The 16,475-nt window shown below is 36.6% G+C and overlaps 1 protein-coding gene across 3 annotated transcripts in view; it reads right to left on the reverse strand.

Moving 5' to 3' along the window:
* The window catches only part of M1ap (meiosis 1 associated protein), a 92,181-nt gene that overhangs the window by 23,628 nt on the left and 52,078 nt on the right, over positions 1-16,475 (reverse strand). For all 3 annotated transcript variants that reach the window (XM_071601757.1, XM_027943765.3, XM_071601758.1), the window contains one exon: positions 60-233. In XM_071601757.1, coding sequence (XP_071457858.1) covers positions 60-233 — 174 coding nt within the window. The remainder of the gene's footprint in view (positions 1-59; positions 234-16,475) is intronic.

The raw sequence follows: 16,475 nt of genomic DNA on the forward strand, positions 1-16,475 counted from the left end.
CCTAATCCTAGATAAGACTATTTATAACCTATATGATATATCTTTGGTGGGTTGTGTACTTGGATTATCCCTGGCACTGGAAATGTTGTTGAAACACTGTGAAGGAAGAAGGAGATGGATGTGTTCTTGGTCTGTTCCACTGTTATGCAGCCAGGCTTTGAAGAAAAATTCCATGCTGATAACATCGTTGTCTATAATCTGAAGTTCAATGTCAGTTCCCAGGATAGAACTCTCTGCAGAAGACAGGGAAATAAATAGTGGTTAAAGTGTTAATTTTTAAATTATAAAATCTGAAAATATAAAATTCAAATGTACCTATCTTTTGACCCATTCATTGCATTTCTAGATATCTAGCCTAAAGAATTCTTAGTACACAAAGAGATATATGCGAAGATGTTCAGGGTATCATTGTAGTCATAACAAATAATCAAAACCCCAAACAGGAGGCAATTCCAGTGTCCTTCAATAAGGGAAAGCTTAAATAAATCATGGTACACTTAAACTATGGAATATTATGCAGCTGTTAACAATGTAAAACTAAATGTACTGACATGGAAAGCTAGTAAATAAATAAAATGAATAAATGAAGTTTTTGTATAACAGATATGATTCAATTTGTACAAACATAAAACCATCTGCCTAAGTACATACATATGTATGTACTTGTAAAGTGCACTTTTCAAAGATCTAGAAGGCTATCATCAAATTGTTAACAGTAGATAGGGAGGGGAAGTGGGGCAGGGCTCTGAGATATGTTCCCTTTTTACTATTCATACTTCTACATTTGTTAATTTTATTGTAGTTGTGAATTTCTTGTGTCTAACAATATTTTAGAATATAAAAAGGAGAGAAATTATACAGAAATGTAAGTTAAATAGTTACTAAGGGGGATTTTGACTTTATGCTATTATTTTATAGTGAAAATATAATTATTACTTCTGTCATAAGAACAAATTTTAATGGGAAAGGCAGCGGAGCACAACAGACACTAGTATGGCAATATGTAAATCAATGGATGTGTAACTGATGTGATTCTGCAATCTGTGTATGGGGTGAAGGTGGGAGTTCATAACCCACTTGAATCAAAGTGTGGAATATGATATGTCAAGAAATTTGTAATGTTTTGAACAACCAACAATAAAAAATCAAAAAAAAAAAAAGGAAAAAAAAAGAACAAATTTTAAAAAATTAAAAAAAGAGAAAAATATGAACCACTCGGCTGTGGCAAAAACGGATTGGCGGGCTGGGGATGTGGCTCAAGCGGTAGCGCGCTTGCCTGGCATGCGTGCGGCCCGGGTTCGATCCTCAGCACCACATACAAAGATGTTGTGTCAGCCGAAAACTAAAAAATAAACATTAAAAAAATTCTCTCTCACTCTCTCTTCAAAAAAAAAAAAAAAAAAAAAAAAAAAAACGGATTGGCCTGGTGGAGTGTGATTTAATTCCAAATTTGAACGAGTGATGCTGGGTAGTGGGGTAACGAGGTTTTGTGGTGTACTTCTAGCTTCAGGCAACACTATCTCTGGCGTTGGTGTCTGGGTTTGCAGGTAAAGAATGTTAGTGAAATCCAAATATAAGGTGATGGAGGAAACATAGACAGAGGAAATGAGGCAAGAACTGGAAGAAACTGAAGGGGATCCTGACCTCCTTGACTTCATCATGAGGGACTCTCTGAAATACTTTTATAAAAGGCCTAAGAAAAACCAGTTTCTCTAATGAATTAACTTCTGTGTAAGCTGGAATCCAAGGGAGAAGGCTGATTTATTTCTAGAACGACATTCCTGAGGATAAGTAGGTAGTGGTGACAGACTCCACAGGGAACAAAGGGACTTTAGTCCAACATGTTGGATTCAACACAGGAGAGGAGTGGAAAGAGTTAGATGACTTCATATATTTAATGCCTTATCCTGTGGCTCAAGGCGGGTACCAAATGCATTTTTCTGTGACCAGAGAGGATTAAAACTAACTTTTCCATGGATAATTATGGGGATTCATCAGTTAACTAATTATTTCATTCATTTCATCAGACATAAATGACATTCTTTGCCCTTAGGAATTTATAAAGCAACATTATTATTGACCATTTCTCCCCAAAGTCTCATCTGTCCCATTATTATGTTTTAGGTTAGTATAATGATAAATATAAAGACACTGCCAAACATTCCTTGTAAATAAAGAGAAGCATCCTTAAAAAAATAATGTGAATATTATTTTGTCACTGGCAAAACAAAAAGTAATTCAATTTTTCCAAGGTTGTTGCCTGGACTTTGACTTAGGCAACAAGGATGGAAATGACTTAGTGGCTTCTCTTCAGTGAGGTAGTTACTAAAGCACACAGGGCAGTTATAGAACTAAAGAAATGGAATTAAGCAAAGGAGCTCTGGAAGTAGAGAGGATAAAATTACTTAGAGTTCAAATGATAAAATTTTGGAGAAGAGAAAATAAGTGTAAAGGGTAGAAGATTAGAAACTCCTACTATAGGTGATATAGTGGGGAAAATACAGTTGTAAGTTATTAAGAATCTGGAAATAAGAAAAATAGGGGTTTCCTCAGATAGTTAAACTATAAAATCGACACAGAATGGTCAGGTCAATGAAAACCAGTTCCCTTAAGAAGGGAGGATGTCTAATTGACCTGAGCAAGACTTGGAATAGCCTTATTGATGGTATTGGCATATCTAGAGGATGAATGTGTCTACTAGAAGGGGAAAGATCTGGTCAGAAATGAGCACAGAGAATTGCTTTTGCTATTCTGGGTCTTTTATTTTTCCAGATGAATTTCATGATTGCTTTATCTATTTCTACAAGAAATGCCTTTGGGATTTTGATTGGCATTGCATTAAACCTATAGAGAACTTTTGGTAATATTGCCATTTTGATGATATTAGTTCTGCCTATCCATAAACAGGGTATATTTTTCCATCTTCTAAGATCTTCTTCTATTTCTTTCTTTAGGGTTCTGTAGTTTTCATTGTATAAATCTTTCACCTCTTTTGTTAGGTTGATTCCCAAGTATTTTATTTTGAGGATATTGTGAATGGGGTGGTTGTCCTCATTTCCATTTCAGAAGATTTGTCGCTGATGTACAGGAATGCCTTTGATTTATGCGTGTTGATTTTATATCCTGCACTTTGCTGAATTCATTTATTAGCTCTAGTAGTTTCTTTGTAGAACCTTTTGGGTCTTCTAGGTATAGGATCATGTCATCCGCAAATAGTGATAATTTAAGTTCTTCTTTTCCTATCTTTATGCCTTTAATTTCTTTCATCTAATTGCTCTGAAACAGGCAGTATAGCGATACCAGACTTCAAACTATACTACAGAGCAATAGTAACAAAAACAGCATGGTACTGGTACCAAAACAGGCGGGTGGACCAATGGTACAGAATAGAGGACACAGAGACCAATCCACAAAATTACAACTATCTTATATTTGACAAAGGTGCTAAAAGCATGCAATGGAGAAAGGATAGCATCTTCAACAAATGGTGCTGGGAAAACTGGAAATCCATATGCAACAAAATGAATCTGAATCCCTTTCTCTCGCCATGCACAAAAGTTAATTCAAAATGGATCAAGGAGCTTGATATCAAAACAGAGACTCTGCGTCTGATAGAAGAAAAAGTTGGCTCTAATCTACATATTGTGGGGTTGGGCTCCAAATTCCTTAATAGGACACCCATAGCATAAGAGTTAAAAACAAGAATAAACAAATGGGACTTACTCAAACTAAAAAGTTTTTTCTTAGCAAGAGAAACAATAAGAGAGATAAATAGGGAGCCTATATCCTGGGAACAAATTTTTACTCCTTACACTTCAGATAGAGCCCTAATATCCAGAGTATACAAAGAACTCAAAAAATTAAACAATAAGATAACAAACAACCCAATCAACAAATGGGCCAAGGACCTGAACAGACACTTCTCAGAGGAGGACATACAATCAATCAACAAGTACACGAAAAAATGCTCACCATCTCTAGCAGTCAGAGAAATGCAAATTAAAACCACCCTAAGATACTATCTCACTCCAGTAAGAATGGCAGCCATTATGAAGTCAAACAACAAGTGCTGGCGAGGATGTGGGGAAAAGGGTATACTTGTACATTGCTGGTGGGACTGCAAATTGGTGCGGCCAATTTGGAAAGCAGTATGGAGATTTCTCGGAAAGCTGGGAATAGAACCACCATTTGACCCAGCTATTCCCCTTCTTGGACTATTCCCCAAAGACCTTAAAAGAGCATATTATAGGGATACAGCTATATAGATGTTCATAGCAGCACAATTCACAATAGCTAGACTGTGGAACCAACCTAGATGCCCTTCAATAGATGAATGGATAAAAAAAAATGTGGCATTTATACACAATGGAGTATTACTCAGCACTAAAAAATGACAAAATCATGGCATTTGCAGGGAAATGGATGGCACTAGAGCAGACTATGCTAAGTGAAGCTAGCCAATCCCTAAAAAACAAATGCCAAATGTCTTCTTTGATATAAGGAGGGCAACTAAGAACAGAGCAGGGAGGAAGAGCATGAGAAGAAGATGACCATTAAACAGGGACGAGAGGTGGGAGGGAAAGGGAGAGAGAAGGGAAATTGCATGGAAATGGAAAGAGACCCTCACTGTTATACAAAATTACATATAAGAGGAAGTGAGGGGAAAGGAAAAAAAAAACAAGAGAGAGAAATGAATTACAGTAGATGGGGTAGAGAGAGAAGATGGGAGGGGAGGGGAGGAGAGGGGGGATAGTAGAGGATAGGAAGGGCAGCAGAATACAACATACACTAGTATGGCAGTATGTAAAAACGTGGATGTGTAACCGATATGATTCTGCAATCTGTATACGGGGTAAAAATGGGAGTTCATAATCCACTTGAATCAAATGTATGAAATATGATATGTCAAGAGCTTTAAAATGTTTTGAAGAACTAATAATAATAATAAAAAATAAAGAAATGAGCACAGAGAAGAGGAGCAGCAGGCCCCTTCAAGTGTGGCTCAGAGATCTACAGGCTCAGGAATGTGTCCCAATGGCAGGGATTGTGTGTTACCTCTGCTCTTCTTGGTGATTATTGAGGTCATGGTTCTTTTCTCCAAAATATCCTGACTTGGGCCAGAATATTAGTCTTGAGCTTGGGAAGGAGAGTACATCTCTGAGAGGGTGCTGACAAAGTCAACTTTATAAAGAACCCGTGCAGAATACAGCCCCTGAATGAAGGGAAATGTTGTATTTCTCAGATGAGCCAGGCAATTAGACACCCACCAAAATTCCTGAGGTTCTTTCTAACTTCTTAGCCTATGCATTATTGGAAGACTCACAGAGTAGAGAGTCTTCCTTTGGAAAAATTCTCATATAATTTCTATAGAAGTGCTGGACTTCAGGGTTTGCAGTCTCAGAAGGGAGTAAGTATTTTTCTGGGACAGGCTCACATTATCCATACTAATTTGCACTAAAGACTAATGTGTGAACCAGGACACTTTAGAGGGAGAATTTCTTTTCCATTTTCTTTGTCACTGGTCAGGCTCAATTTTCTTGTACCTAGGTTACAGCAGTAGATCCTGAGCTGTCTTAGCAAATTCCCTCTTTTCCTCTCTAATACTTAGATATGAGTTCTGGCCCAGTTTCTCTGAAACATGCTTTCTCAGATCTCTCCTTTTCTATAGAGCACATATTCATTATTGCGGTCACTTACTCATCCTGGACCATCTGGTACAACTCCTTATTCCTCAATTACCCTTCCCTTCATTTGTGATGGCCTAGGCTATTCTTCCTCATTGCTACCTATTTAGATCTTGGTTTCCTGTCATACTTCAAGATCAAGTTCAAATGCCACCTTCTTCATGTTGTCTGTCTTGGTTTAACTTCCATGAACATATTCCCACAGCTTTTGGTTTACATTCACATATACATGGTTCACATTACATTCTACCTTTGTACTATTTTTATATCAGAACACATATGCTCTCTCTCATTTAAACTCTTCAAGCATAGGAATTATTTCTTTTTGTTTGCATTCTCCCTCTCCCCCAACTCAGTGCCTTACACAGAGTTAAAGCTTAGCAAGCATCCATTGAATCAAACAATTGGTCTTATTACTCTTTCCTGTAACTCTTCTGCTTTAGCTAAGTTAGTCTCCTTGTCACATGACTTCCTTCCTTCCTTAGTGCTTTTATAACTCTGTCAATCCATGGCCTGCACCTCCTCCAGCATTCAAGTCAGCACTGACTTTGTCCAGAAGTTATGATTAAATATATCCTCCCTTATCTGAATTTAATTAGCACCCCTGGGTATCTGTGGGCTTCATTTGGGCAATATCAATGACACTTATTAATTATTTCTTAAGGGCTTTTCCCTCCTCTTTTCCTGAGTTTATGAAAGGCAGTGGGATTTAGTGGAAACACCAGGTTAAATTGTACCTTAAAAGTTGTTAGCTATGTGGTTTTGGGCAAAGTAGGGATAATAAAACCCATTTCCTACTTATCATGAGGCATTAAAATATGAGAGAAATCTAAGAATGGCATGCAATAGGTCTAACAAATATAATTTTCTTCCTTCTCTCTCATCAACAAAATTATTAGCTAGCTCTTATAGAATAAGAATATATTTTCCTTTTTTTTTTTTTTTACACCACCTGCACCCTATTCTATACCCTGTTCTCCTTTGGCCTCTTCTCATTCCCTGCCAACTACCAAAACATAAGAACACCAACCACAGGGCTGGAGAGGTAGCTCAGTGTTAGAGCTCTTGCCAGAATGCAAGGCCCTAGGTTCAATCCCAAGTTCTGCAAGAACAAACGAACAAAACAAAACCCAACACCAACCCCTATTGCAGTATTCCTCACATGAACAACTATATGTGCTAACCTTGGGGGTCAGAGAGGAGACGTCTCCTACATTGGCTGGAGAGTACACACTGTGTGCCTAATGAGATGAGCCCCTCTAATGGCATGAAACGCAGGGTTACTAGAACGAAGCTGTGGCCATGTCTGGATGGCTGTGCCAAATGAAAAAAGCCTGGGTCACTGTTGCTGTAGACTGTGTTTTTGGACTTACCCTGCCTCCCTGTGGCCACAGCAGTGACATCCTTCACTGAGCTCTTTTAAAGCTCTTATGGAAGGATCACACCATAATGGGAAAAATTTAGAAAGTCTAAATGATTGAAAGCCAGGTAATACCTAAAGCAGACCCTCTCAGAAGGAACCCCCCAAATAGGGTTACATAATTGGAGTGTGTTTAAAATAGGATTCTCTGTATGTGTATACAATGGCCATATTTGTTTCTTGACATGAAATCTCAAATAGAGACCCAGGAAAATGAATCTCCTGTCCATTCTCCCCAGTCCCACAAAGGTCCTAATCTAGACACCAGACATGGTCCTTTCCAAATGACCCTAATGTGGCTTGTCTTTGGGTATCATGGATGTGCTTTATAGGTTTTGGGAACCATCTAAAATTGTATGTAATTTCAAGTATTTTGTATGGGCAGGGGAAGGGAATAGACTTTAACTTTTATTAAATTCTCAAAAGAGAATTTTGAGTCTGGGTCTATATCTCAGTGGAAGAGTGCTTGCCTAGGTTCAATCCTGATTTGATTCTCAGCACCACATAAAAATAAGTAATTAAAAAATCATTCTGTCCATCTAGGAAAATAAATTCTAAAAGGAGCTCTGTGTCCCCCTAAAATATCAAGGACCACTATAGAGACTATGGAGTCATTGGCTCTTGTCCTGCCAGGGTCAGTTTACAATCAGCAGTGGCTATTCTCTGAACACAGAAGTAGCTACAGGATGTTAACTAGGATAAGTAATCATAGCAGGTGAAGCTTGCTCAAGAGAATAGCTATGCAGAGCCATTCAACCACAGTCCTCAAATCAACATAGCATGAGGATAATCTCCTACAGTTCACAATATTACGTCACTCTAGCTTGTCTTTCTGAGCACACTTGCCTCATTTGTGAAGTGGTGCTTGGATCCTGGCAAAAAGGAGAAGCCTATGAAAGGAGGTAACAGGCAGTGGTGGTTATGACCTTGTGGACTCAGTGCAAATTAGTGACTGCAGGAATGAAACAAGTAGTGACCTTCCTGGGACTCTGATCAACAAAAGGGTTATATCCCTATAACTGTAATGAATAGAGAAAATTTATATTGCTGAGAATTTAATTCTTCTCAGGAAGAATATTGTTGTTAATTAACTTACTCATTAATTCTTTCATTTGTTTAATTTGTTATTCAAGCAGTGCTTGAATTGGTGCCTATATGAGCCAGGAACTGATTGGTACCATCAAAAAAAGAGATAATTTACCTGCTTTTATGGTTTATACTCTAAAGGGAGAAGACAATAAACAAACAAAGCAATACAAATGCAAATAATGTTAGTAAACATAAAGAAAAATAAAGCAGGAAGGGGTGTGTATGTGTGTAGCTTAGCTGGCCAGGGGAATATTCTTTAAAAACTGTTAGTCGAACAGAAATTTGAATGAAGTGGAATGAATCATGTAAACATTTGTGGGAAGATTGTTTCTTGTGGAGTAGGGGTGGAAAAGGAAATTCAAAGGTCTTGGGAATGAACTTGGTGTGTTGGAGAATAGCCAGAAGGCTAAAGCACAGCAAGAAAGAAAATGAAGATTGGCTGTTAAGCTTTGGCAGAGAAAGAGAGACCCCCAAAGGAGCTTGCTCATGTAGTAACAGGTCAGTACACTTGCTTTGATGAAGGCTGAGTCCCCTTACTGCAAGGCTTGGTTTTGCTTAGAAAGATTGGGACAGAACTGATTCAGTGCTTCTTTTCTTCTTTTCTTTGCAGCTCTTCACTCCTTAACAATTGTTGAGTTAGTATTTTAAAAGTACTTATTTGAGGGTGTGCCACATTGTCAGCTTATGTGGGAATCCCACACATCTCTGCCCAGCCCCCTCCCACTATGCTTCCCTGTGGTATGGTGGTGGAGGGCACCCGGGAGAGGGGAAAGGACTCTGGGAGTTTCATGGAAGAGCTCAAACACAGCCTCCTCTGCCTAGTGGGCATGTCCCTTTCCTAGGCCTGGTTAGCCACCCAGAAGTTCTACCATTAGAGATTATTTACCCAAATATCCCTTATCAGGCTAGTTCAGCCCAAGGTGGACTAAAAAAAAAATTTCCCCCATAGGTAATCAAAGAATGAAACACTAATAGTTCACAATGGATGATTTATATTGTTACTGACAAACTAGGACACTGTGGGCCCTATCTCTGTCCATCTAGGCTGCTGTAACAAAACATAATAGGATATACATCTTATAAACAACAGATATTTATTTTTTAGTTTTGGAAGCTGGGAGATCCAAGATCAAGATATAAGATCCAAGATCAAGGTACTAGCTGATTCAGTGTCTGATGAGGGGCCAATTGCTTGGTTGCTAGATGGATATATTCCTTCCCTCCATCATGGAAGGATGCAAACAAATTTCCTTGGGAATCTTTTATAAGGGTGCTAATCCTATTCATGAGGGCACCACACTCTCTCATGACTTAATCATCTCCTAATCCTATCACATTGGTGATTAGGGTTTAATATAATGAGAAGACACATTTAGACCTATGACAGGTACCCATAGTTCTGAGACAGGTCTCAATCTAATTTCAAACTTACTATTTCAGCCCTTTGTAATCAATGAATTAGGAAAGAAAAAGTTTTCAGGGAAATTATTTTGCGAGGAGAATAGCCTTTTTTGAATCTCTTTTTCTTCATCTGTGTGTTCTAAGGGAACACAAGTGCCAACTGCCCCTTAGGAGAAGCTGTACTACATCCTCACACTTCTAGGGCCCTGCAATTATTTCCTGACAGCCAATTCTGCTTTGGGTTCCATGGCTCGTTCTTCCTTGGCTAGCCCAAACAGGAGATCCTTTAGGTGTAGGAAAGAAGAACATTGGTTTGAGAACAGTGTGTTCTGTACTATATCTGGTACCTGTGGGTACCAGATATAGCACCTTATCCACTTCTGTACCCCCAGCAATGTTGTTGTCTGGCATACAACAGGAGCTCAATAAATGCTGCACTGAACAGAAGAAAATATAAAATTGTAAAAGCAGCCTGCTGCTTACTTTCTCCATGACTTCAGGCCAGTCACTTCATTTCTCTAAGATCAATTTCTGCATCTATAAAGTGAGAATGATAATGATACCTAGCCTAAGGGTTCATTTCAATATAAAATAAAGACACTTGACACCTGAAAGCACTTAGTAGACTTTAAAGCATCATACAACTATAACCAAGGAAAGATTATAAAGTTGCCTCACAGCTGCCTACACAGATGTAAGCCTTTTAGATACTAAAAGCCATGCCATTTTCTTTTATTTCTTTTTTTTTCTGAAAATATTATTTTTAATAAGGTATGTGAATCAAGTTGTAAGAAAATATCTTTAAATCTATAGAAATTAATGTTCTATTTTTATTTTATTGAAAAAATTTTCAATATGTAAGATAGGTTGATCACTAGTGATTGAGATAGGCCAAAGTCTAAAGTATTATTTGACCTGAGAAGCATTAGACTTAGAAGGTATTATTATTATTATTATTATTATTATTATTATTAGTAGTAGTAGTAGTAGTAGTAGTGGGGATTGACTCAGGGGCATTCGACCACTGAGCAATATTCCCAGCCCTTTTTTGTATTTCATTTGGAGACAGGTTCTCAATGAGTTGCTTAGTGCCTCACCTTGCTGAGACTGGCTTTGAACTTCTGATCCTCCTGCCTTACCGTCCTGAGCCTCATGAGCCACCAAACCTGGACTTAGAAGTTATTGTAAAAGTCTTTTTTCCTGCAAAAGTTAAAATCCATATCATGTAACCCAAAGTGTTTAATATATATTTCATGAAAATTGAAAAGGTGATTGGGAAGAAGTGTTTTCATAGGGACTGTGATGGGAGAGGAGAGCAGGGATGGGTTATCCAGAAGATTAAATGAAGAAGGAAGTGAGGCTAGAAGGCATTAAATCTGTTGGCATGGCCCAGAGGATAATACCAACGAGTTTTGCCTCCTTCAGCCTAAGGAGCTGAGAGAAAGATCTACGCTGAGGGGAAAACAGAAGAGGAACCATTGAAAGAAAAGACTGGGAAGCTAGGCAGAGTAAAGGAAAGCTAAAAAAGACACTGCAACCAAAGAGTCCTAAAACATATTCTTAAAAAAAATAAATTAGACTATATAATAATTTTGTGGCCTTGCATGCATGTGTGTATTAATTTTTGTATTGCTGGATTTGTATCTTTAAGGTATTCCTAAAAGAGGGACTGACGACTCAGAAGCATCTGTAATTTTATTAGCTAGTACCAAATTCTCCTCCAAAAGGGTCATACCACCATGCATTTTACCAGCAATGTATGGAAGTGTTGCTTCACCAACAGAATGTGTTGTGATATTTTTTACCTCTTGTCATCTAATAGTTGGGAAATGATATTTTGGTGTAGTCTTAATTTTCATTAATTATTAGTGAAGCTGATAATATTTTCATTTGTTTAAGGATCCTTTAAAAATCTGTTTTTGAATTTTCTGTTCACACTTTTGTTCATTTTGGTTTTTGTCTTTTTTCTTCTCAATTTCTAAGTGTTCTTTTTATGTTAGAGATATTAGTCTTTCCCTATTTCCCCTTAATATAAATCACAAATACTTTCTCCTAGATTTTAAGATGTCTTTTGACATTGTTCATGGTGTTTCATGTCAAAGATTCTTTATTTTTATGTAGTTCAGTTTTTATATAGTTAAATAAATCTTTTCTTTATTGTGGATTTTGAGTCATGGTTAGAAAATCTTATGCTGAGAATTCACCAATGTTTTCTTTCAGTATTTTAAAATATCATTCTTTACATTTAAGTCTGTTTCATTTGGGATCTTTTCTAAAGGACTGACCAGTGGTCCCAGCAACATTTTTTGAACAAGTTTATCTTTTCCCTAGTGGGAAAAGAAAATATAGACTTGCGATATCACCTTTATCTTATATTTATATCTATATTTGAATCTCTTTCTGGACACTGAATATGTAAATAGCTGTGCCCCAATTAATTCTTGCACTGCACTAACTAGTGATTTAGTGCTAGGTATATGATGGGGCTAATTCAGACAGAGAAATGGCCAGATTGTCCCCAGTTTGGGTGGCAGCAATACACGTCATTTGTCTAGTAAAACATATGTGTCTATGCATGTTGGGGCATGAGGGGAGAAGAGAGTTGGGATTTAATCAAAAGAAATTTTAAGTCATTGTCTCTTAGAGGAAAAAATGAAGGAGAACTTGAATTTTATTGAACTGAATAGAAGGTAGAAAAGGAGGTAAAAAGAAAGAAAAAACTGATCATAGGTGAATAAAAGATTTCCTGTCTGGTTAGGTTCCAGTTCATAACAAATTAATCTTTTGGAAAATTATGGCTATGAATTCTGGGAAATATTTTAAAAACCAACTATATAAGGACTCTGAGACAGGAAAAAAGGTGGAGAGATTTTGGAGAAGAGTTTGACCAGTGAGGAATGAGATCCTCTTTTTTTTTTTTTTGCATTTTTGCCTTGAGGATGGCTGCAGTCACAGCAGTGTGAGAGGTAAACATTTGATAGAAAAGCCTCTATCACTGGCTTTGCCAGGGAAAGGATACAGGGTTAGGAGGGCCTTCAGAGAGTAAGGGAAAAAATCCGCGAAAGGAGAGTACCAGAGCCACAACGCCCTAAATTATGCATTTAAACTTAGTCCAGGCACCTAGCTATTACAAGTGTATGGGGCAAACTGAAAGCAACTTATGGTTCAGGCTTGAAGAATGAGACCAATGACTGCAGGCACAATAGGTTGTAGTCTGAGTCTAGTGAAGTTAATTGTTTAAAAAAATGAACATTTTTTAGAGCAATGTAATACAATCCAGAGTCTGTATAACATAAATTCACAAAATACAATCCACATGTTATTGACAGAGAAAGAAAACTATCACCAGTCTCAAAGAAAAACACAAATCAACAAATGCAAATCTCAACATGATAAAGATGTTTGATTCAGCAAATAAAAACTTTAAACTAACATAATTAGAATTATGCTCAACAAGAAATGGAAAATATGTTCATAAAGCATGAAGAGATGATAATACACCAATAAAATGTGGGAATAAAAAAGGATGAAGATATGAGAAATATCAATAAATAGAAAGTATTAACTAAAAATACAATATCTAAACAGCAACAACAACAAAAATAAATCACCTCAAGGGCTTAAAAGCAGAATGATAATGAAAGAGTCAGTGACTTAGATCAATAGAGATCCATTCAAAGAAGAGAGAAAAAAGTTTGGACAGCCAGCACTGTGGCGCATGCCTATAATCCCAATGGCTTGGGAGGCAGAGGCATGAGGATCACTAGTTCAAAGCCAGCCTCAGCAATTTAGTGAGGTGCTAAGCAACTCAGTGAGACTCTGTCTCTAATAAAATACAAAATAGGGCTAGGGATGTGGCTCAGTGGTCGAGTGCCCCTAAGTTCAATCCCTGGTACCCTCCCACCCCCTAAAAAATTTTGGACAAAGCAAACAAACAATAGCCACAGAGTCTTGGGTTGTGTGAACTATTTTAACATGTGGGTAATTGAGTCCCAGAAGAAGAGAAGAGAAAGGATGAGGCTTTAGAAAAAGTATTTAAAGGAATAATAGAAAATTTCCAAACTTGATTAAGGATATAAGTTAAAGATTCAAGAGGCTCAGTGAATTCCAAATAAGACAAATTAGAAGTAATCCATGCTTAGTCTCACCATTATCCAACTTCTGGAAAGCAAATATAAAGAGAAACTTCTTTAAAGTAGCCAGAAAAGGGATTTTTACATACAGAGAAAAATGATTTAAGGACCATAGGAGACAAGAAGTCAATGTAACATCTTAAAAGTAATGAAAGAAAGAAATAAACACCCTGTCAATCCATAATTCTATATATAAGAAAAATATCTTTCAAGAATGAAGGTGAAATAGACACTTTCAGATAAATAACTAAGAGAATCTGTCACCACCAGAAAGATGCTATAATAGCTGGGCTCTTTAAGCTGAAGGAAATCATAGCTAAGGGAAACTTGAATCTTTAAGAATGAATGAGGAGCACTGGAAATGGAAACTATGTAGGTAAATATAAGAGACTACTTCTTTCTTAATTTCTTTAAAATTCATATGTTTGTACAAAGCAAAACTTAAAATACTGTCTTGTGGGGTTTATAACATAGATGTAATACATATGATGACTATAGCATAAAAGTCAGTGTATGTGTATGGAGGCTGGTAAACCTACATAATTCAAGCTTTCTATATTTTGCATGAAATGGTACACTAATTCTAAGTAGGCTGTAAAAAAATTAAAAATTATTTAATCCCTAAGAACTTTCTACATTTTATGTTAAGTGATCTGTATTAACTTTAAGTAGACTGTGAAAAGTTAAGAATATACAATGTAATTAAAAATAATGCAAAGATTAATAACTAAATGACAGTAAGAAATTAAAACAGAATTCTAATACTGCCTCCCCCCCAAAAAAAAGCAGGAAATCAGGGGAAAAAATGATGAACAACAAAAAACAGAACAAAAAATAGAATAGTAGGCCTAAATCCAGCCAAACTTAAGGTAAATGTTAGTGGACTTCACATTAAAAATAAACCTCATAGGTTATCAGAATGGATAAAAAGCAAGTTCCAATTAGATGCTGTCTTCAAGAGATACACTTTAAGTATAAAAACACAAATGGTTTGAAAGTGAATGAATGGGAAAAGATGAACCATAAAGTTAGATATAAGAGAAATTAAAACAGGTCAGCATAAAGATTTATGTAGGGATACTCACAGCAGCTTTATTAACAATATTTAAAAATGGGAAACCACCAAAATGTCTATTAACAGGTAAATGGTTAAACAAAATGTGATATATTCACGCAATATTCTACTATTCAACAATAAAAAGAAACTAATACTGATCTACTACGCAACAATAAAAAGAAACTAATACTGATATAAACAACATGGGTGAACCTCAAAATCTGAATTAAAAAATTTCAGACATAAAAGATGTATATATGATTCCACTCATATAAAAAGCAAACTAATGTACAGATGAGAAGTAGATCAGGAGGGGAGGGTGTATGGGGGCAGGATGGTGAAATGTGATGGACATTATTATCCTATGTTCATGTATGACTGCACATATGGTGTGACACTACATTGTGTACAATCAGAGAAATGAAAAGTTCTGTGCAATTGTGTACAATGAATCAAAATGCATTCTGCTGTCATATATACCTAATTAAAATAAATAAATTAAAATAAAAAAGAAGTAGATAAGTGGTCCATGCTGGGGATAGACAGGGGGTATAGAGGGGCAAAATAAGTCTTTTGGGGATGATGAAAATGTTTTGTATCCAGATTGTGGTGATGAATTATGGGCCTATACAGCTATCAAAACTGTAAGTTGAGTGGACACATAATAGTGTCTATACAATAGTGGTTTTACCTTAGGCTGAATGCCACAGGGAAATGATTTTAAAACAATTATTCAAGACAAACTCAAGGAACAACTCTATTTTCTGGTCTGTTTTCTAAGACACTGGAAGGGGAAAACTATCTGGAGTCTGACAACTGCACTAAGTACAGAAGGTACTTCCACCAACCCCCAATTCCTTCTGGAATCTTTTAAGATGCAATGAATCTTTATCTTCTTTGTTTGGGTTGTTAACATGTGGTGTTTCCTGAGAACACATATGGATAAAATACCTTTCGAAAGGAGCTTGACATCGATCCCTGACAAACTCTAGGAGGAAATATTAAACAGATGGTTTGTGAGCACTTAGAAAGGGAACCTGATATCCTTGTGTACATGGCTGAGAAATGTAGGCTAGTTGACAGCATCATTAGGTTGATTTGTAACTAGTTGAAAGACTTACATAGACATCAAGTGCAGACTGTTGTCAACCTGGACAGATGCCCTCTGGATGCCAAAGTGTATTGATCACAGTGGCCTTTTTAGTTTTGTCATATTTACTACTTTGCCAGTCTTTAGAATCTATTATAAAATTTTTATTATATGCAAATGAAGACATGCAATATATTTATAAGCTATGAAATATAATAAAATGAACACTTGTGAATTCTTCTGTTCAACTTTAGATGTAGAATATCATTAATACCACTGATATATCTGTATGTTTTTCCTGGATCTCCTTCAGAGGAAACCTTGCCACACTGAATTTTATTTTTATCATTCCTTTCCTTTCTATTATTTTTTGTCATCCAAGGGATTGAACCAAAGATACTCTACCACTGAGCTACATCCTCAGCCCTTTTTATTTTGAGATAACGTCTTGCTAAATTGCTCTGGGTACCTTGAATTTGCAATCCCCTGCCTTAGCTTCCCAAGTAGCTGGGTTTGCAGGTATATGCCACCATGCCTGGCTCATTCGTTTTCTTTTAAAAATAGTTGTAGTACTTTAAATAATATTTTATTTTTTAGTTTT

The sequence above is a fragment of the Marmota flaviventris genome, chromosome 14 (assembly GCF_047511675.1).
Source record: "Marmota flaviventris isolate mMarFla1 chromosome 14, mMarFla1.hap1, whole genome shotgun sequence".
NCBI lineage: Eukaryota > Metazoa > Chordata > Mammalia > Rodentia > Sciuridae > Marmota > Marmota flaviventris.